Here is a 20,985-nt window from a genome sequence, read left to right on the forward strand (position 1 = left end):
TTGATAGAGCGTTGAGTGATCAATGAGATCCAGATCTGCGCCCAGGCAGAGGCAGGCAATGCATATGGCCATCGATCTGTCCGGAGATCTCGATCTTGGCCGTTGCGTACGCATGCATACACAGTACGTAGATCGTACGTACGTGTCGTACGTTTGTTCCGGGGTATGGATCCATACATGATCTGGGACAGGCTGGATACGCAGGCAGTGCATGTGTGTGTTAGCTAACTAGTTAGCCAATGGATCCGATCAGCTAGCTCTTCCAAGAATTAATTCGTCAGATCGACCAAAAGCTGTGTGAGGCTGCGATCCATGCATGCAGGGACTGGTCCTTTACAACAGCACACGACAAAGGGTACTACACGTACGACCCAGCGGGCACTGCAGTATATGTTTGTACGTATATATAATATAGCTGGTTCTACATAAAATTCGATCCTAATTGTATATAATATTAACTGCAATAATGCCATGTACAGTTTGTATATACACACACACACACAAAACAATAATGCGCACGTAAATATATACCTATGCAATATATCCTACGTACAACACAGTACGTACAAAGTCGATCAATAGAACGATGGTCATCTTGAATTTTCACGGTCTACTCCATCCATTTCATAATTTTTGTTGAAATATTATATGTGTCTAGACATTTTTTAGAAATAGATACATCCATATTTGGACAAGTTTGAGACAAGAATTATGAAACGGAGGAGGAAGATGTACTTTTTTATTAACCCCTGCATGTATAAATGTATACATGTATGCTTGCCCCTCTACGGATCTACCCCCATGCAGCTTGCTGCTCTCTTGGCCTGCAGCTTCCGGCCAAGTTCTGGCACAGTGCATGCATTCATGCAGAGTGTGCAGGTGCAGATCGACTTCCTCTTGGTTCCCACCAGGCGGGGCCCCTGTAGCACCAGTGTTAGTAATAAAGCAAACGACGTAGCCAGGCGCCCAGGCGGGCAAGAAGAAGGAAGCTAGGAGACACTTGAGGCGCGCGGCTAGATGTTAAACGCGTCTTCTAGGATATACAGAACGACAACAGGCAAAAGGTGGTCCAAGAAGGGAGATGCAGCAAAGCTGTCCAAACATAATTAATTAACCTTTTTTTCAGTATGCATGCAATTAACCTCGTCTAATTAGTTTTCTAATTAAAAAACTCCCATGCATCCATGCATATAATCTTGGGCAAATAATGCCTCTCTCTCTTTACCATGAGTTTGTAGATGTGTACAGTAGGCAGCAAGAAGGCCTAGCTGGCCAGCTAGTGTGACTTGGCCGGGTTATATAAGGGAGGAGGAAGAGAAGCAGATGGCATGGAGAGATTGACACTCGACAATAATAGCCAGCAAGGCAGCTGATCGATCTCTCTTGGATCGTACCTAGCCAGCCAGCAGGTGTACATCGATCTCTCCTCGAGCAAGTAGTTAGTCCATGCCATTCCTTTCCACAGCTTTCTTGAACTTCCCTTCCCGGACTGCGGCCTGTAGCTCTCTCGCCCTCTTGATCTCCCGTCGATCTCCACTGGTAGCAGCTGGGAGAGCAGGGAAGAGGAGGGTCAAGAAAGCTGTGGGAAGAAATGGCATAACCAGGACTTTGATTGAATTCAGTTCATCGATTAGCTGTATTTCGATTGCTGGGGAAGATATCCGAGTGAATGCGTGCTAATTAATCTCCCATGCATGTAAACGTGTAAGTGAACTACTGATCTTAATTACTTCATTAGTTGTTGGAACAATAATCTATCTTAAAAATCTTGGTCGGTTCCTTCAAGTAGTATATCGGTGTTTGGCTCGATCCGTGCGCGCGCGCGCTGTCTACTCTCTTGATTTTATGGCCAGATCGGATCACGCTTCTTCAGTTATTCGTTTCATTTTATAAGGTCTATTCTTCCTTCTTCGTTTTCTTTTCCTCTTCTTTTTTTGCATGAGTTCAATTCGTAAGTGTGTAGAAGTCAAAGGGTGCGTGTGTCGCTCATAATTTACACTTTAACTTATGTATACTTGCCAATCTTTCTCATATATAACTTTCAACAGACTTGACTTAAAGGACAGATTGTAAATTTTCCCATTGCAGAAATTCATTTGCAGCAAAGTGAAAGATCTCGTTCAGATTTCTCATCACAAAAATTACCGCCTGTGCATCCATGGTAAAAGTTGACTCTGTGCAGGAATCGTTTTTTTTGGGGGGGCTCTTTTGGTAAGGGCGTTCAGTGCTTCAATGTTTTGTTTAAATCACCAGCATTTTTTTTAGAATATAGAATCACCAGCTGAATGAGGAACACCAATACGGGCTTATACGGCACGTATAGGTGCTACTCCACCGGCCACAAGAGGAATCATAGGAGTATAGGACACAGCCCAAAGCCCACCTTCAAGCGGATCATAAACATCACGGCCTCTAGCTAGACCCAGCAGGCCGCACACTGGCCGATCACAACACCTGGCTACATCGCTAAAAAAGAAAACTAACACCTGGCTACAGTTTCGCTCTCTAAAAAAAAGAAGAAAATAAAGTGATACAGAACTATAGCCAAAGAACTAGAAGTCCTCTTTCCGTGGGTCCCCTTTGTCGCTGACTACTGTCGCGGACGTCGATCATGGGTCCACGGTCTACGTGACTCTCACAGCTCTATTCATGTCCTGAGTGACATTGGGGAGCAGTGTTTTTGTCTTAAAAATCATCGGTCTTAAATACTACTTTCTCTGTTCCTAAATTCTTGAGGAGCAGTGTTTTTGTCTTAAAAATCATTGGTCTTAAATATTACTCTTGGTTCTAAATTCTTAACTCAAATTTGTCCAAATATGAATGTATATATTCTTAAAAAGCGTTTAGATACATGTAATATTTCGACAACAATTTAGAATTGGAGGAAGTAATGGGTTATCATCCGATGCTTTGCCTTCCTTGGTTGTGGTGGCGGGAATACTGGCGTCAATATTGGTTTTGCCGGTGATTTGATCTCTTGTTTTGTTATTTTGTGCCGCGATCTCTTACCCGACAATGTGGCGATGAATCAACGTTTTCGCGACCTGTCTTGTGAAAAGTTTGTCCTCCGCCACAACGATTTAAGCTTCCCATCTATTACGATGGGCAACATTAGCAGTTCTTCAAAACCTTTAAGGTTTGCGCAACCTTTGTGTAAGATCGGTCTTTGCTCCCTTTTCACTAGAATTATGAAACCATGTCAAGTTGTAAAAGGTGAAACTTGAACGATTTAACAACGGAACGATCCATATTAATTAATTGTCCAAATATGTATGTATTTATGTTTAAAAAACGTCTAAATATATATAATATTTTAACAATTAATATGGAACGGAGCAGGAAGTAGCTCCTAATTTTAGCCGAGACCCTGTGTGTTTCCGTTTCTTCGATCATACTCCGTATCTAGTATTTCGGTGAATTACTCGATGAAGGCAGAGTCACAGCAGATCGAACACCCTATGCTTCTCACTGCACATCCTCTCTTTCCCGTCTGTCCAGCTTTATCGATCTCAATGCACAACCGCAGAATAATAGGCATCCCCGATGCTTCCATCACCATCACATCAAACACTTCCAAGTTCCAATGCAAGCAACAAGGACTGCACATCAGCACATGCCAACCAAGGGGTGCTGACACCGCGGTCCCACATCTGCCCGGGCCCACGCGTAGTGTGTAGCAGCCTGGCAGGTAGGCTGGCCGTTCAGTGTTGGGCGGGGCAGACGATTTACCGCGGCCCCTGACACTGTGGAGATCTCTCTCATGCTAGCGGAAAGCCCAGGCATGCAGGAATGATTTGGTTTTCACTGCAAGGCAAGTCAGGAAGGAGATGGCTGCGCTTGTAAGAAAGGAATCAATCTCTCCAGTGAAACACACACCACTCGATCGGACCCCCTCTCTGTGACACACGTTAGCTATCAGAACATTAGCAAACGTACAGCTGAAAACGTTTTACAGCCTCGGCCCTCAAGTCATAACAAGCGAGTACAAAATCAGTACAAAATGAAGATTACAGTAAATTCAGGAGGAGGAGACATATAGTCTAACGCTGTGAGGAATTCTACGGTGTGATCGCAAGTTGCAAAATCCAGACATGCACGTCAATCAAGATGACTGAACATACCTGGTGTGATCAGGTTAGATTAATTAACTGTGCTTATAAGTACTGTAAAAAAAATATTGGCCATACATTTTCTTTGACAAAAGGGTCTAGATAAACTATAATATGGACGCTCGGAGTATCATAAACAAACAGGGGCAAGATTATAATCTATCAGCAAAAACAGGATGGGTTGTGATTTCTGAGTTCTGACCGGAGTTGCGAGTTTATACCTCGACTCACATATGAGAAGTCTAAACTGTCCTTGCTTGATACTCCATTTGGACGAATGGAGTAGTATCAGGGCCTTCGCAATGTGTGCCAACTAGAGGTGCCAAATGGCTAATTTGACATTTGGCACCGCATACCTTCACTGTGAACCCGTTGTCAAATTACAAAAAGTTGGAACTGGAGCAAGTAGATGATCCAGTGTCAAATTAGAAAAAACAGTAAACAATACGGAGAGAGAAGAGTGAAAAGAGGAAGGAGATGAGAAATTGGGGGAGAAAAACCTGTTGGCAAAGAATTTGGGTTGGTTTTGGCTACGTTGGAGAGAACTAGCAAATTTGGCACCGGTGCTAAGTAATGCTTACTAAGCAAATTTGGTTTTGACACATTGTGGAGGCCCTTATATACCGTAAACTTTGTCATTATTTTTTTTCGAGAAAAATGCCATGTATTATGACACCACAATTAGTTACAGTAAGACAGCAGCAGGCTTAGGTGTTTATGATCATATATTCGAACATGTAAAACCTCTTTCATTTTTCTGTACCAAATAACATATATATATATATATATATACCTCCACAATGTATGCCAAATAGGGGTGCCCTAATTGTCATTTGGCACCCCCATTCAACAGTGTGAGGCCGGTGCCAATTCTGAAAAAGATGGAACCGGAGCAATTATATTGTTGACGCCGAAAATCTAACCTTTTCTTCTCTCATGCAATGTTTTATCAACACAAATAATCAATCCAGACTTCTTCAGTTCTTCTATAATTTCGTCTCCTTGGATGAAGACTTTCCTACTGTACTGTTCTTGAAGAGCTAGCTAGCAAGAAGAGCTCGAGTGCATACATGACAAGATGCATCGATCCAGAGGCATAACACCACCTGACCGATCATATCGCCAGCAGAGACACACGTACATCCCCTCCCCTGTCTGATCGGCCGTGCGCGCGCGCGTGTGAATCCGGCCCAGGACACGTACAACAGGCCAAGAAGCCCAACTGGCCAACTGCTGAGGGGTAAGATCGAAGCCATATATGCATGTCAGTGCTTGCCCAACACCACACTCGATCAAAAGCACACGCAAGCTAAAAAGATGCATCGCAGCAGCAGCAAACAAGAAACAATGGCAAACGCCAGCCAGCCAGCAGCACTGCACGGCTGTTGTTGAGTGAGTGAGGAATTCCCCATGGATCCATCTTCCATCACCTTGACCTAGCTAGCCTATACTAGGTACTGCTGCCTGCCCGGCCAGCCGCTAGCTACTGCCCTCACCGGCCGGCAGCTCACACTGTTGGACACATGCATGTGATGTGGTACTGCTGGTGTAAGCCTAGGGTCTAGGCAGGGAGGTAATTAAAGCTTCTCTTTGATTCAAACGATTTTCAAAGTAGAAAAATCAGGATTGGAAGAATTTTTCTCTTTAGGTTGGTTGTTTGATTGCTAGAAGAATTTTCCATAAATATTTTTCACTAAATTTAATATAAAAAATGAGAGAGAGAGAGAGAGAAAAGTGATGAGAGCAATTCTTGTATGCAGGAATAAGGGTCACATCATGGAGTAGGGTGGCAGCTTGGGCAACGAGGTACAACAAAGGTGAGAGAAGTCAGAGGTATAATTGGGCTCTCCGTGGCAGACGGCAAAGGGGGAACAAGTACTGGGTGTTGATTTGAGGTTTCATGCATGTATCATGTATGCCCTCCTTTGCAGGGCACCGTCTTTTCCTCCCCTTTTCACGCCCAAAAGATTTTCTGGTCGATTGCACGCACAGCAACACGTCAATCAAGCTTTTTAATTTATACTTAATGAAACTATGTTATCTTCCGATGAAAGGGATAAGGGGTAACATTATTATTACTGTATTATTTTTCCAGAAAACTGTAATCTACCATGCTTGTATATATCGTGGATGCATTCTGCAGCGAGCATGCAAAATGGACAATTTTCAAACAGTAGACAGTTGTTAATTTGGCAACTGAATTTAGTTACGGATCGATCAAGCATTCTGAAGCAAGGCTGTCGAAACAAGAACATGTATACTAATTTAACAAATTTCAAGCAACACAGACCACCATAGCAATTGGGACTTAACAAACATGACAAACAACGAGAACTGAAACCTGAGGAAGAACTACTGTACTATGTAAGAATTGGGAATTAACAAACATGACAAGAAACAAAGAACTGTGACAATTGACCGGGGAATTAGGAAGCATGGCAAGAAACGGTGACACGAATGAATCTGATATTTCCACGAGGTAACAGCCCTCACATGCATGTCATCGATTGATAAATTTGACATGTACAAACTGGGCTGCATAAATTCATCGATCTCTACCAGCTGCATACCTAGATACATGTACCTTCATGTGATGCAGAATGCTGATCTCCCGATGCATATGTGCCGATCAATTGGCCTCTCTCTGAAATTTCCCACAGCTTTATTGAACTGCCCTCTCGTGCAAACCCAAGCCGTGATCTAATTAGGCAGATCCGAGCAGTTCAAGAAAGCTGTGGAAGATCACAGAGAGGGCCATGCGATTTGCTACCGACCGAACACCATCGGCGATCAGATCAGAGCCGCAGTAAGATTCAGAACCCAGGACGGCTTCAGGGGGGTAGCGGTTGGGGAAGAAGAGGGAGGAGAAGAAGGGGAGGGCGCTATTTTATAGCACCGTGATGAGAGCGGCACGGGGGGTGGTTGGTGGAGAGGCTGAGGAGTCCCCAATCCCAAGGAGAATATGTGGAAAACCTCCTCCTTCGATGTCTACACTCAAGTGCACAGGAAAATGTCAGAGCAAGGGTGATCTTCACCCTACGCTCGCCATCCAATGCATTTAGAAAGAACGAGAGGGGATGCGGCGGCGTACGAGGCGGAGCCGATGGTGGCGGTTGCAACAGTCGAACCCTAGTTGAGAGAGAGAGAGAGGCCGATATGGGGATCAGGGCATTGGTAGAAGATGTGACTTTTCGAAAACACTGGAGCGGTGGCATATGATGTAATTACACAAAAAGTTAAGAATATACATTTCTTAGACAGGGACACGAGCACGGTGTGAAGTGCAGAGAGGGCGAGATGTCAGTTGTCCTTAGGCCTTTTAATCTATTATTAGAACATTGGCTGAACCAGAGATAATGTAGGAAGGTTTGCTGAATTCCATCCACGTTAGCCTCAATAAATGTGGTGAAATAAGCCCAAACGTGCAATGATAACTTGATTGGCTGACCACAATCATTAGCTCCCAGACTGGACATAGAGAACGACATATTGTTGCGATGGCTCGTTAGCTCTATTTTGCCATCTCTTGATTAAATGAAGCTCCATAAGAAAATGTGACACGACAGACCACCAACCTTTATTTGATCAGTAAACATGACGTGTGATCTATCCCATTTGTATAAGATCTTGTACTAATTAAACCAAAATGGCTAAATAATTAATGGTAACTCTACAAATTGAGACATAGTGGCTTATGGCTTATTAGGATCGATATATTAACTATACCAATAAGATGCGTCTTATTTTCGGTAGCTCATCACCAAAGGACCTCTCACTTAAGTGTGCTTGGCTAGAACAATTTAGGGATGGTGACCACCCGAGAATTTTCTTGGACAACGCACGAGTTAGCACAAAGTGCGCTATAAAAGCTAGTATTGTTATGTGTGGACACTCTTGAGATTGGAGTGACGCCGGGATGTTACACAAATAGAATACACAAATTTTGGTAACATATTATCTAGCATTGAGGTAGGGGGGGTGGGGGGTGGGGGGTGGAGGCGAAGTGAAAATAAGGGGAGGGAGTGGATGACCTATGCCATTGGTTAATGACAATTAACTAGTCATATGCGTCATCTTTGCTTTGTGCATTTGATGATATATGCCTCATATTTTGTGGAATTAGATCATATGCCTCATATTAGTTCACCAATTGATAGGATGCCACATATCTTATGATCGGGATTATTTACTTAGGGTACGGAAGTCTAAAACCCTTACACCACTCTTTGTGGTGAGTACTCCAGGCTAAGGCGTTGTCTGTTTGGGGTGTGGCTATGAAAAAAGGTTGTGAGCTGGTTGTGGTGTTAAAGTTGCTCGTCATGGAAACAACTGCGATGAAGGTTGATCGTTTGTAAGCATATCTATGGAGTTGTTGTGAGCATCGGATTTGGGAGTGAGGTCGCTACCATGGAGGAAACAATTAAACGTGGTACAGAACTAATAGCATCTCCTCAGTAATTTCCATGAAATAGTATCAACCGTAAGTTAGATGTGGCCACTTCTAGTTATAAGTACCTCTATAGGAGCTTCGTCCAATATAACAGGAACCGTTGCTTCAGGCTGCTGTATGACAACATGTGATGGCCTTTATTTTTGTACATAAAAAGGCTTTCAAAAAGGACAAACAAATGGTGAAAGGCAACACACTAGCTCTCTTCTACTCCCCCCATTTCACAAAGAATGACATCCACGCTTTTCGAGGTCGAACTTTGACCAACGATTAGACCAATTGTATGTAGATTATATGTTACAAATTTTATATCGTTGGAAAGATTTTTAAAATACGAATCCAATGATATAATTTTTGTAACACAAGCCTCAAATCATTAGTCTAATTGTTAGTCAAAGCAAAATTTTGAAATGCGTGCAAAACATTCTTTGTGAAATGGAGGGAGTATTACACAGTCCTCTATTCTTTTGTGTCCCCAGCTGCAATGGTGGACCCTCTCGCCCAATTAGGATTAGGACAGACCAGTGATCGTGGTCATTGTCCGCACTGCATACATGAGGCCTAACAATTGAAATTTTCCTTTAAAATTCCAAATGTGTGTTCCCTCTCGTCTCTTTTCATCTTATTTCTTATGTAGCAGCCATACATTGATAATATGTTTTTCATATTTCTATGTTTTTGAATAGACATTAACTTAAAATTGATGTGATTCAAAGAGGACACGGAGAGCAACAAGAACTAAGTTCTAACTTCAGTTGTACCGTTTGAACTTTACAAAGGACACATAGCAACAATTGCAAATCAGAAGCCATCGTGTGCTAAATTTTTGTCATCCACAACTTCATAATCTATACTGGAGTAGTTAGCAACATCGACAGACTTCAGCAAGGTGCAAAATGGAGACAAAATAATTTATTATTCTCAGCCTGACTGTTGTTCTAAGATGTACCATCCATGTCTTAGGATGAACTGCTTGCCTGATGCACAAAACATTGCTGGAGATTATAACACAGAAGTGCTCTGCATGCAGTGATACTCATAACAGCACATTCCATACACCCAATGCTATATTATACTCAGTCCGTCAATATTAAGTGACTCAAATTTTGGGCCAAAATATGAATGTATCTATGCCTACATGCAATAGAAAGTCAGTTAATATGGATCGGACGGAAGTTGTAGAAACATACATTCCATACACTCAATGCTTTATTATAGCAACATGGTCCACATCGGAAAAGTTTTCTGACGATCTACTTCTCATGATTAGTCACAGCGAGGAAGATACATAGATGAACTCATCAGGGGCACAATCAATAACATAATCATGTAACAGATACTCGACTAATGCCTCAACAGTCTTTCATTCTTCAAAAACAAAGAATTCTGACTTTGATTGAGAACTCAACAAAATGGACACGTTGACTTGATAATACCCCAGCTATTGATAAAGAAACCCAAATCAACAAAAAAAAAGTGAATAGCAGATTTCGACCTTAAGTTTTTGGTAGCTTTCATGGCGTCCCAAAAGGTTTTGATCGCCCAAAAGCAAAAAAAAGCAATGGATGATCTGTAAGAACAATACAAACGCTTCTAATAATTTAACTTGCCTCAGAATTGCAGAATGACAGCATGGCTGCATAGCAACCAATCAGTCCCGAAAGATGGTATGATTTAAAGATTTTCATCACTGGCATAACTTACAAATGACATATTATTACCAACTCTTTCTAACAATTCAACTGCTCGCTCAAAACAAACTGAAACTACACAAAAACATAACAAAATTGTTAATTAGGGGAAATTTGGTAGGATGGACATCAGAATTGCAGATTTGACAGCATGGCACGCAAAGCGTGCCAATCAGTCCCGAAAGATGGTGTATTTTGTTCGTGTTTTTCATCATTGTCCCGCAAGTTCACCAACCCCAATAAACACAGCAAAGAAAAAAAACAGAAGGGAACAACAACAGGCATTGGCCCAAGATAGCAGAAGACATTACAGAACAGGCTAGCATAAAACAAAAGCAAAAAGATAAAATGTATCATTATACACTAGCGATCACGGTAGATCTAGTTTGCCCTCAGACATCCAAGGAAGGATCTAGCAGCATAAGCTCTCAAGCCTGGCTGGGCGAAAGCTCTTAGGCGGCATCTGCGAATGTTTTGAGAAACAAGCCTTAAATCAATCATCACAGGGCAGATTAAACATCAAATGTGGCAGGGAAATGTGACTGTCTTGTATGGCATCAGACATCCAAGGAAGGATCTAGCAGCATTAGCTCTCAAGCCTGGCAGGGCGAAAGCTCTTAGGCAGCAACTGCAAATGTTCTGAGAAACAAGCCATGATTTTATCATCATTTGCAATGCAAGAGAAGACTGGAAAAACTGTGGAAGTCAACATCAAATTTCTACAATTTCAACTAAGAAAAATTAACACAGGCTCAGACATCCAAGGAAGGAATTAGCAGCATCAGCTCTCAAGCCAGGCAAGGCGAAAGCTCTTAGGCGGCAACTGCGAATGTTTTGAGAAACAAGCCTTAAAGGTATCATCATCGCCATACTTCTCACAGTGCACAACAAAGTATTACAGCTATTTGGTTAGATATGATAAGAGCATATGTAATCACAACAACCAGCTCTGTTGACCAACTGAACACTAGTCACAGGATCTGATCAATTGTGAAACGACAATGACTCTTTCTTGGCCCAATCATAGAATCAACGGTTAATGCTGGTAGCTACCGGTGAAGGACTATCAGGCTCATCTACAGGTAAATAAACAACTGCAAGGAGCATTCGCAACCAGAAAAATCATAGAAGGTATGCGGAGAGAAGCCAACTGCAGTTTATGGCCCAAAGCAGCACTTCCTATGGACTGGGCTTTCCATTAACACAAAACTAATTCTCCAGTATTCTCAGCCAAAAGATCAAAGAAGATTGCACAAGACAAATACTGAAACAGGCCTCAGAAACCCGCAACCAATGTCGTCACGAGATATATCAGATGGTAGTTCCAAGATGTAGCATAGTTATTAAGGCAGAAGAAGCAACAAAGATTGGGCCAAAGATTTAGATTGTTAAATTTCTGAAAACAAGAAAATAAGACTAACAAAATGATGCAATGAGACCAAGGTGGAAATGTTAAGTATCATCAGAAAATAAATGCCTTCTCATTCACAGGATAACAACACTGTGTCAGAAGGTGTCCTAAGATTGTTAAGGTTTCATCCCATGATACTGGAAAAAATCAGGTAAATCTAACAAGAAAATACTTATTTTAAAATGTTACTGATACAGAATAAAGCTGCAAAACATTCAACATAGCACCTATTACATTTTCATAATCCCATGAAATGATAACAAGGCAAGAAGAAGCAAAAGGAAAAACATGATAAGATTGGAGGAAGACCAATTGTTACTCAGTGGTGACAACAAGGTATTTGGTTCGATTCTGCCAGCAGTATCCTCAATGCTTTCAGAAGAGGGAGCTTGTTGTCCTCATCGCAACAGCCTCCTCCAAAACAATCAACCAAATAAAGGAAGCGATGGAAACATTAAAGCGAAGAAAAGGAAGACAGAGAAAACTGATGGCTCGGTTCAGCGGGATTATCGGCATACAGATCAAACTCTAAAGGCTAGACCTGTGGTTTGGTCTGTTGAGCTCGAATATTACCAAGTCGTCACTGCCATCACCAGAAGCAACGAAAACAATTGAAATGAAGTACAGAAAATATTGTTATTTTGTAATGCAACAGCAACATGAGCAAACCATTAGCGACATAAACTATGAATGTCATTGCTTCATAATTCGGTTCTAAAATTGTCATAGACGTCTAATGCCAGAAAATAGCAAAACTAATCATAGGTTGACTGTTGCTTCAGATTAAGTGCTCTAGCAATCAACCAGCTTGCCAAAATGCCAGATAAATAGCAATATGGCCTAAACAACGACACTAGTAGCACATTGTACACAAAAAAACCAAACCTAACTACATGGAATTCCGATATTAACCACTGTGACCGTCAATAAGTAAACAATCGAACACGTAGAAACAATTTTCAGGCAACAAAACTGCAACCATAAGCAGAACATCAAGTAATAGTAATCTAAACGGTGCTTACTTCATGAGGGATTCCATTACCACCCACAGAGAGATACAGATCATTAATCATGTCTTAAGATGCATCATCATCAGTACTGGAAAGCTTCCATACTGGAAAGGAACAAAACTAGTAGTGCACAAAAAGGGGATCAAGAGGCCGGGCGGGGTCTAGATCTACTTCTCCGAGGAGTTGGGGCCGCGCTTCTTGCCGAAGCCGACGACGGCGGTGACGAAGCGGCGGTTGTACTGGATGCGCTTGTGGGCGCGGCCGCGGGGCTGCTTCTTCTTGTCCTGCTTCGCGACCTTGGGCGTCTGCCCGCGCACCTTACCAGCGCGAGCCAACGATCCGTGAACCTTACCTGCCGGCAGAGGCAAGAGCGTCAGAACGGAGAACCGCAATACGAGTAGAGATCGAGGAGAAGGTGAGATGGTTACCCATGGCGACGGCGGCGGGTGCTGGGGCGACAGGACGACGAAGCGCTTGAGCTGCGGCGTGGGATGCGTCTGATGTGGTTGACGGAGCCCTAGACGGATAGGAGAATTTATAGGATCGTGGCGAGGGTTTTGTTTGGGCTGTGGGCTGAATAGCCCGAGTAAATTTTATGCTATTGGGCCGGGAACATATGATCCATGTCGGCCTCGATAATTTACGGCCCATTTGAGGACCGTGTTGTGAGGAAACCCTCTCCGAGTCCGACCCGAGCGACCAGAACCCTCGCACAAGCGCGGCGTTGGCAATTGGCGGCGGCGAAGGCGAAGGCACACGAACTAGCTTGGCGGCGGCGCGCAGCGGGGGAGAGGAGATGCCGCGGCCGGAGGTACAGGCGCCGCCGGAGATATTCTACAACGAGGTGGAGGCGCGCAAGTACACCACTTCCTCCCGTATCATCGAAATCCAGGCAAGCGAACGCCATGTGTTTGTTGGGAGAGCTCTCAGCTCTGCTTGTGGTGGTGTCTAATCTTCTTAGTATTCTTCTCATACCAGGCGAGGATTTCCGAGAGGGCGCTGGAGCTACTCGCGCTCCCCGACGATGGCGTCCCCAAGATGCTCCTCGACATCGGTCAGCTTCTCCCCTCTATCCGGCTTCCAGTCCCTTCTCGTCGCTTGCTCATCCATCACGTCTCTGTACCGCAGAGCACTTGCAAAGCGTTGCTTCCACCAGAAAATGAGTATGTTTGTTTAGGAGATTTCTCGCGTTACAATTGTAGTTTGTATGTTGTGAATCGCAGGGTGTGGTTCTGGACTCAGTGGCGAGACATTGACAGAGCATGGCCACCACTGGATTGGCTGTGATATTTCAAAGTCGATGCTCGGTGAGGAACTCTCGCCTTACTCCTTTCTCTTATGTGCATCTTGGTGTATCACTTGGATTTCTTTTTCAGAGGTTCATTGTTGTATCCCCATGCAGATGTTGCTCTAGAGCGTGAAACAGAGGGAGACCTCCTCCTCGCAGATATGGGCGAGGTAAAGAATGATTTGGTCAAGAAATTTCAGTTTCACATTTTATGTCATAATGACTCATAAGCTTGCAGGGACCGTCTTGTCCAGTTGTCTATTATAGTTCTGGTTATTACGAATAGTTGTATGATAGGAAGTGCTAGAAAACATCCTAGTAATGGTAATAGTGCACGTGACTTGCGTTCAGCATGATAGTTCTCAAAATCAACCCTGATTGACACCTTAAAAGTATGTGGGTCCGTCTTACAAACCTTTCTGGAGTAGGAAATTAGGGAATGATTCCAACGGACCTGAACATCAAAGTGCGGGTTTTTGCTACTGAATGATATTCTTTTTATTGCACATTCCGAGTTCCATGCAAATTATGAATATTTTTTCACCTTTGAAATCTTTGCTTGATACAACTACATTAACCTATTCACAGTCGCTTCTCCTTAACTTGTACTCCCTCTGATCCATAATTGATCGGAGGGACTATTACTTTGAACTATTTATTTATATTTATATTAACTCATATTACAGGGCTTAGGATTGCGGCCAGGAGTCATTGATGGTGCTATTAGTATTTCAGCAGTTCAGGTAATTTTTAAGTTTGTCTTTGCTTCTGCAACTAACCCGCCGTGTTTATCTCATTTGTACTTGGTTCACAATCGTCCCTTTTATTGACTATATATTTATGCATGTACAGTGGTTATGTAATGCTGACAAGTCTTCCCATGAACCAAGATTGCGGTTAAAGTATGTGAAGTTGGTTTGTACTGTATCTCTTAGGTTGTCTACAAACATGACAAAACATTGATGTGTGCATGATTTTCAGGGCATTCTTTGGATCACTATATAGATGCTTAGCAAGGGGAGCAAGAGCTGTTCTGCAATTTTATGCTGATAATGTGAAGCAGAGTGAAATGCTCGTGTCTTTTGCCATGAGGGCTGGATTCGCTGGTGGAGTAGTTATTGACTGGCCTCATAGGTAAGGATTTCATTGCCCCAGAGCAACGGTGTATGAACGCTCTTATAGAATTCATGTCTGCCATATGGTGTACACTTATGCGGATGCCTTTCTTCTGACAGTTCAAAAGCAAAGAAATCCTACCTTGTCCTCACTTGTGGTGCACCTTCTGTTAATACATCCCTTCCAAAGGGGAAGGGTCAAGATGGTGAGGCGTGCAGTGATGACGATGACGATGATGACAGTGATGATGACCAAACAGTAAGCTCACTCTTAACAAGACATGTTTCTTGTTTATACGTTTTGAAACTATTAGTGCTATCATTCTCAGTCTCTTGTCTATTGCTATCATTCTCAGTCTCTTGTCTCTTGTCTTAAGCTTCTTTACCAGTTACTTCCTCTGTCCCATATTAAGTGATTTTCTATTACATGTATCTAGACGCTTTTTAAGCATAGATACATCCATATTTGGGCAAATTTGAGTCACTTAATATGGGACGGAGTGAGTATAATGTATGGTATGTTATTATTATGTACACTATTGAACACAGGGAGCTAAGTGATTGTTTTTTATCAAGACCGAACTTAGATCATACTTGTCTTGTTATGTTTCTAATTTGTAAGCCCATATCATATCCTTTGTCATTACATATGATGATGCATTGGTTTGTTCTACTGGCAATACTAAAAAAAAAATACAATGCAGGTTGGCACATACGGAAGGGACAGGATGAAGAAGAGGCAGAAGGTGAACAAGAACAATAGAGGCAAGGACTGGCTCTTGAGGAAAAAGGAGCAGATGAGAAAGAGAGGGCGTGATGTACCAGCAGACACGAAATACACAGGGCGGAAGCGGAAGAGCCGCTTCTAAGTCAGTAGTTGTTGGCGTGCCTATTCCACACTTCGTGGGTTGTTTAGTTGTAGCAAATCAGATCAGAGCCAACATGAATGTTGTACTTAAATAGTTAAGGAATGTGTTTCCTTTGTACAACACAGAGAGCAGCAGTTTTGAGTTTTGACAGTGCTATGATGTTCGTTATAATTTTTCAAGGATATTATGTCATTGTTGTTTACTGAATGTTCGCATGGATTGGATCTGTGCACAACTTATATACCGGGTGGATGCAGTTTTCGGTGCATCATGCTTGCATGGATTTAGTGCTGTTTGCTGTTTATTCTTTTTTTACAGTGATATAGCTCTTACTGCTTAGTTAAGATAGTTACATCATTCACCATAAGAGAAGATGTAGCAAAGGAAGATTTCGCTAGATTAACTAAGTCATGTGCTACCTTTAATTCACGAGGACAATGAACATAATCGATCATGGCAAATCCTTCAACCAAAAGCAAAGACACACTTTTTCGAGCTTCTAGTCAATTCATGAGTCATCATGACACGGTAGGTTTTATAAGCCGGTGCATGGATCATGTAGGACCCGATATTAAGAGGAAACCTTCCCAACCGACCCCGAGAGAACACTCTCAGAAGCACGGCGTTTTGGCAAATTGGCAGACGACCGATCTAGCCGGCGGCGCGCAGCGGGGGGAGCGGAGATGCCGCGACCGGAGGCGCAGGCGCCGCCGGAGATATTCTACAACGAGTCGGAGGCGCGCAAGTACACTACCTCCTCCCGTGTCATCGAAATTCAGGCAAGCGAACGCCATGTGTGTGTGTTTGTTGTGAGAGCTCTCAGCTCTGCTTGTGGTGGTGTCTGATCTTCTTCTTCCTTTTTCGTATCAGGCGAGGATTTCCGAGAGAGCGCTGGAGCTTCTCGCGCTCCCCGACGATGGCGTCCCCAAGATGCTCCTCGACATCGGTCAGTTCTATCCCGCTTCCAATCCCTTCTCGGTTCTCGCGTCCCTTGCTACTTCGTTGATCCATCACGTGTTGCTACAATTATAGTTTGTATGTTGTGAATCGCAGGGTGTGGTACTGGATTGAGTGGCGAGCATTGACAGAGTATGGCCACCACTGGATTGGCTGTGATATTTCAAAGTCGATGCTTGGTGAGGAATCGCCTTATTCATTGCTCTTATGTGCATCTTGCTGTATTAATTACTTGAGTTTATTTTCCTTACCCCCTTGCAGATGTTGCTCTAGAGCGTGAAACAGAGGGTGATCTCCTACTCGCAGATATGGGCGAGGTAAAGTATGATTTGGTCAGGAAATTTCAGTTCCATATTTTTATGTCATAATGGAGTAACTCGTGAGCACCCAGTAGAGACCTGTCTAGTTGTCTAATATAGCTCTGGTTAGTACAGTTAGTTGTATGATAACAAGTGCTGGAGGACATCCTGGTAGTGATAATACTGCACGTGACTTGTGTTTAGCATGATAGTTCTCAAAATCAACCCTGATGTCGCCTTAAAAGTAAGTGGGGCTTAGTGTCTTACAAACCTTTGTGTAGTACTGGTAGGAAATAAGGGACAGGAATCCAAAACCTGAACATTAAAGAACTGGCTTTAGCTACTGAATGGTATTCTTTTTGTTGCACATTCCGAGTTTTATGCAAATTATTAATTTTATCACCTTTTGCAACCTTTGCTTAATACGACTACAGCAACCTCTTCACAATTGCTTCACCATAACTTGTATTACTTTGAACTATTGTATTTATTATTAACTCGTGTTACAGGGTTTAGGCTTGCGCCCAGGCGTTATTGATGGTGCAATTAGTATTTCGGCAGTTCAAGTAATATTCCAGTAACTTTTTTTGTTTTTGCTTCTGCAACTAAGTCACTGTGTTAAAAAAAATATATCATTTGTAATTGGTTCACAACTGTGCCTTTATTGACTCTATACATATACATGTACAGTGGTTATGCAACGCTGACAAGTCTGATCATGAACCAAGATTGCGGTTGAAGTATGCGAAGTTGGTTTGTGCTGTTTCTCTTAGGTTGTCTGCAACCAGGTCTTAACAATGATGTGTGCATAATTTTCAGGGCATTCTTCGGATCACTATATCGATGCTTAGCAAGGGGAGGAAGAGCTGTTCTGCAATTTTATGCTGATAATATGGAGCAGAGTGAAATGCTCATGTCTTTTGCCATGAAAGCTGGATTTGCTGGTGGAGTAGTTGTTGATTGGTCTCATAGGCAAGTCATTGTCTCAGATTAATGGTGTATGAACGCTCTTATAGAAATAATTCATTTCTGTTGTATGCTGTGCACTTATGCGGATGCCTTTCTTCTGGCAGTTCAAAAGCAAAGAAGTCCTACCTTGTCCTGACTTGTAGCTCACCTTCTGTTCATACATCCCTTGCAAAGGGGAAAGGTCAAAATGGTGAGATGTGCAGTGATGACGATGATGAGAGCATTGATGACCAAACAGTAAGCTCAGTCTTAACAAGACATGTTTCTTGATTATACATTTTGAAGCTATTTACTGCTCTCGGTCACAGTCACTTGTTATATTGCTTCATTCTGTTTGTTTGTTTGTTTTTACCTTGAGCTTCTTTACCAGTCATAAGTCATAACGTATGCTATGTTATTTTTGTATACGCTTCTGGACAGTGGGCTAAGTGGTTGTTTTTTATTAAGACTGAACTTAGATCAAACTTGTTAAGTTCTCTAATTTATAGGCCCTTGTCATTTTTTATTGTCTTAACATATGACGATGCCTTGGTGTGTTCTACTCGCAATATATTATCCTTTTCCAATGCAGGTCGGCACATACGGAAGGAACCGTATGAGGAAGAGGCAAAAGGTGAACAAGAACGGGAGAGACAAGGACTGGCTCTTGAGGAAAAAGGAGCAGATGAGAAACAGAGGGCACGATGTACCAGCAGACACGAAATACACAGGACGGAAGCGGAAGAGCCGCTTCTAAGTCAGTAGCTGTTGAAATGCCTATGCCACGGTTTGTGGTTAGTCTAGTTGTAGCAAATCAGATCAGAGGCGGCATGAATGTTTTGCTTAAATAGTTATCATGGAGGGCCTATAAACATACAGAGTAGATGAAATGTGTTTCGTGTGTTGTTTGGTCTCTTGTTATCATGGAGTAGTAGTCCTCGTACTGGATCGGGATTGCTTGAAGGTGGGTTAACATTTCTCTTATTTTCTCCTCCTTTAGGTGTCTCCAATGATTCCTATCTTACTACTCTGTATCTTTCTTTCTATTTATACATGCCGCTTTTTAAAGACAAAATAAGCCAGGAAAACAAAGTGCTACTTGGCCATCTTTCTCTGTGGAGTTTTGAGATCGTCGATCTACTTGGTCCTTTCCCTATTCCCAGCTCTTTTCGATCGTTCCAGCGCTCGAGACTCTTGTGTCAAAAAAATTGCGCTCCATAATCAATGTTGGATCCGAAACATCAAGCGTCAGCCCACTCATGAAGTCTTGGTGCAATTTATTGATCTTATTCGGTTGCATCTGCATATTATATCCAATTTCCTTGGATGAACTTCTCCATGCAGGCTGTCCTTATTTGTAAAATTCAAATCCCAGCTAAAGTGAAGTTTTTCTCTTGGACAGTTGCTCTTCAAAGATGCCTCACTGCACATCGCCTCATTTTAAAAGGTATCAATGCTAATCCTATATGACAGATGTGGCGAACCTCGCCGGAGATTGCCACCCACCTGTTTGCTAATTGCTCCTTCGCCACTCAGTTCTGGACGTTGCTCCTGCGGAAAGTCAATTTCCACGTTAACTCCATGCCTCATCAGTCTTTCCTTCTCCTTTCCGAGTGGTCGTTTGATGAAGCTCAATGATGCACCTCCAATTTGCATCGAGATCGTCTCGGTGTCACAATCATGCTGGGTTGGTGGCATATTTAGCTCGAGTGAAACCAGAGGGTGTTTCAATCACAGCATTCTTCCATTGCCAATCTCTGTGATCTTGCCTTCGACGAGCTCCTGACCTGGAAGCTTGCTAGTTGCAAGGCGGTTGCCTCCTTTACATGATTGAGAGTTGTTGGTTTCACAAGGTTCGCCTTCCCGAAGATCTTTCCTAGCCTGTTTTCTGTTTTCTGTTTTTGTTCTCCTTCTTGGAGTTGTAAATAACTCTTTTGTTCTATCTTAATCAATGAAATGCAGCACTGTTGCCGTTTTGTCAAAAAAAAAATATGGCCGTTTTGTGACTGACTTGGACAACAATATGGGAGCGTGTGTTAATTTGGTTCGATGACATTCAATCGAATGGATTGTGATCCGATGCTCATCCCTGAATTGTTAGTGATGGCAGCACCGCAACAATAGTCATCCTTGAATTGTTAGTGATGGAGTACTCTCTCCAATTCTAAATTCTTGTCGTTGTTAAATTTTGAACTAGAACAATGACAAGGTAAACTTGAACTAAACATCGACAAGAATTTAGCGTCGGAGGAAGTAATCCAGTATATTTTGGTCAGTGGTTCTCCCGCAATAGGCCCTCTTGCTTTCCAGCAATAAATAAATAAATAAATAAGCCCTCTTGTGAATTTCTAGTTGTAGTCATGAGTCCAGTCGTGAGGCTAAATTATTTTTGGGACAATCTAATGGGCAGACGTGCCCACCGCTGTCTTACGGTACGGCGCGCGTCAAGATCCGCACGCGAGGGCGATCTGGTGGCCAAAACTCTTTTCTCCCTCACGATATTTCTCCTCCTCTCCTCTTCTCCCGCAGGAGGTCTTCGCCATCGCTGTCTTGCGGACGCCTCATCTGAGTCGCGCGCGGCTGGATCTCCCACCTGATGGGGGTGGAGGAGGGCGGCGGTGGCGCTGCAGCAGGCGCGAGGCCACGGCAGAGCGAGACAGGCGCGGGGACGCGATGGAGCGGGATCAGGCGCGGCGGAGCGGGATGAGGTGTGGGCCGTGGCGGCGCTGCAGCAGGCGGGAGGTCGCGGCGGAGCGGGAGCAGGCGCGACGGCGCTGCTGGAGCAAGCACGGGGCGGCGGCGGAGATGGATGAGGTGCGGGGCCGGCGCGGTATCTGG

General features: G+C 43.1%; 2 protein-coding genes, 11 non-coding genes and 1 pseudogene across 13 annotated transcripts; 3 read left to right on the forward strand and 11 right to left on the reverse strand.

Moving 5' to 3' along the window:
* The first annotated feature begins 1,426 nt into the window (after positions 1-1,426).
* Positions 1,427-1,627, forward strand: MIR396E (microRNA MIR396e). Its single transcript, NR_126883.1, has one exon. It is a non-coding gene; the product is annotated as a microRNA MIR396e (primary transcript).
* Positions 1,628-6,728: 5,101 nt separating this feature from the next.
* Positions 6,729-6,881, reverse strand: MIR396C (microRNA MIR396c). The gene has a single exon (NR_126876.1). It is a non-coding gene; the product is annotated as a microRNA MIR396c (primary transcript).
* Positions 6,882-10,165: 3,284 nt separating this feature from the next.
* Positions 10,166-10,256, reverse strand: LOC112272163. The gene has a single exon (XR_002965857.1). It is a non-coding gene; the product is annotated as a small nucleolar RNA SNORD96 family (small nucleolar RNA).
* A 118-nt stretch (positions 10,257-10,374) lies between these two features.
* Positions 10,375-10,470, reverse strand: LOC112272162. Its single transcript, XR_002965856.1, has one exon. It is a non-coding gene; the product is annotated as a small nucleolar RNA SNORD96 family (small nucleolar RNA).
* A 168-nt stretch (positions 10,471-10,638) lies between these two features.
* On the reverse strand, positions 10,639-10,759 carry LOC112272149. Its single transcript, XR_002965844.1, has one exon. It is a non-coding gene; the product is annotated as a small nucleolar RNA SNORD14 (small nucleolar RNA).
* A 44-nt stretch (positions 10,760-10,803) lies between these two features.
* Positions 10,804-10,924, reverse strand: LOC112272150. Its single transcript, XR_002965845.1, has one exon. It is a non-coding gene; the product is annotated as a small nucleolar RNA SNORD14 (small nucleolar RNA).
* A 74-nt stretch (positions 10,925-10,998) lies between these two features.
* On the reverse strand, positions 10,999-11,119 carry LOC112272151. Its single transcript, XR_002965846.1, has one exon. It is a non-coding gene; the product is annotated as a small nucleolar RNA SNORD14 (small nucleolar RNA).
* A 57-nt stretch (positions 11,120-11,176) lies between these two features.
* LOC112272121 lies at positions 11,177-11,323 on the reverse strand. The gene has a single exon (XR_002965817.1). It is a non-coding gene; the product is annotated as a small nucleolar RNA snoR2/U65 (small nucleolar RNA).
* Positions 11,324-11,705: 382 nt separating this feature from the next.
* On the reverse strand, positions 11,706-11,800 carry LOC112272102. The gene has a single exon (XR_002965798.1). It is a non-coding gene; the product is annotated as a small nucleolar RNA snoR31/Z110/Z27 (small nucleolar RNA).
* A 176-nt stretch (positions 11,801-11,976) lies between these two features.
* Positions 11,977-12,073, reverse strand: LOC112272159. Its single transcript, XR_002965853.1, has one exon. It is a non-coding gene; the product is annotated as a small nucleolar RNA R30/Z108 (small nucleolar RNA).
* A 74-nt stretch (positions 12,074-12,147) lies between these two features.
* On the reverse strand, positions 12,148-12,252 carry LOC112272108. Its single transcript, XR_002965805.1, has one exon. It is a non-coding gene; the product is annotated as a small nucleolar RNA Z107/R87 (small nucleolar RNA).
* Positions 12,253-12,634: 382 nt separating this feature from the next.
* LOC100846307 (40S ribosomal protein S30) lies at positions 12,635-13,222 on the reverse strand. Its single transcript, XM_003570310.4, has 2 exons — positions 13,100-13,222; positions 12,635-13,023 (listed from the first exon to the last, which is right to left on the reverse strand). The coding sequence occupies exons 1-2, from the start codon at positions 13,101-13,103 to the stop codon at positions 12,839-12,841; spliced, it is 189 nt and encodes a 62-aa protein (XP_003570358.1). The 5' UTR covers positions 13,104-13,222; the 3' UTR covers positions 12,635-12,838.
* A 130-nt stretch (positions 13,223-13,352) lies between these two features.
* Positions 13,353-16,222, forward strand: LOC100841945 (18S rRNA (guanine-N(7))-methyltransferase RID2). Its single transcript, XM_003570295.4, has 9 exons — positions 13,353-13,563; positions 13,650-13,725; positions 13,895-13,978; positions 14,074-14,129; positions 14,646-14,702; positions 14,812-14,861; positions 14,941-15,093; positions 15,195-15,333; positions 15,779-16,222. The coding sequence occupies exons 1-9, from the start codon at positions 13,468-13,470 to the stop codon at positions 15,941-15,943; spliced, it is 876 nt and encodes a 291-aa protein (XP_003570343.1). The 5' UTR covers positions 13,353-13,467; the 3' UTR covers positions 15,944-16,222.
* Positions 16,223-16,506: 284 nt separating this feature from the next.
* Positions 16,507-19,253, forward strand: LOC100842240 (annotated as a pseudogene).
* Positions 19,254-20,985: the final 1,732 nt, after the last annotated feature.

Source organism: Brachypodium distachyon, chromosome 3 (assembly GCF_000005505.3).
Source record: "Brachypodium distachyon strain Bd21 chromosome 3, Brachypodium_distachyon_v3.0, whole genome shotgun sequence".
In the NCBI taxonomy this organism is placed as follows: Eukaryota; Viridiplantae; Streptophyta; class Magnoliopsida; order Poales; family Poaceae; genus Brachypodium; species Brachypodium distachyon.

What these genes read in the sequence shown, in the direction of transcription:
- LOC100841945 (XM_003570295.4), top strand. Translation starts at nt 13,468, where the DNA reads ATGCCGCGGCCGGAGGTACAGGCGCCGCCGGAGATATTCTACAACGAG. An exon ending in GTTATTGACTGGCCTCATAG is followed by an intron (nt 15,094 to 15,194) that starts GTAAGGATTTCA and finishes TTCTTCTGACAG; the next exon opens with TTCAAAAGCAAAGAAATCCT. An exon ending in ACAGTGATGATGACCAAACA is followed by an intron (nt 15,334 to 15,778) that starts GTAAGCTCACTC and finishes AATACAATGCAG; the next exon opens with GTTGGCACATACGGAAGGGA.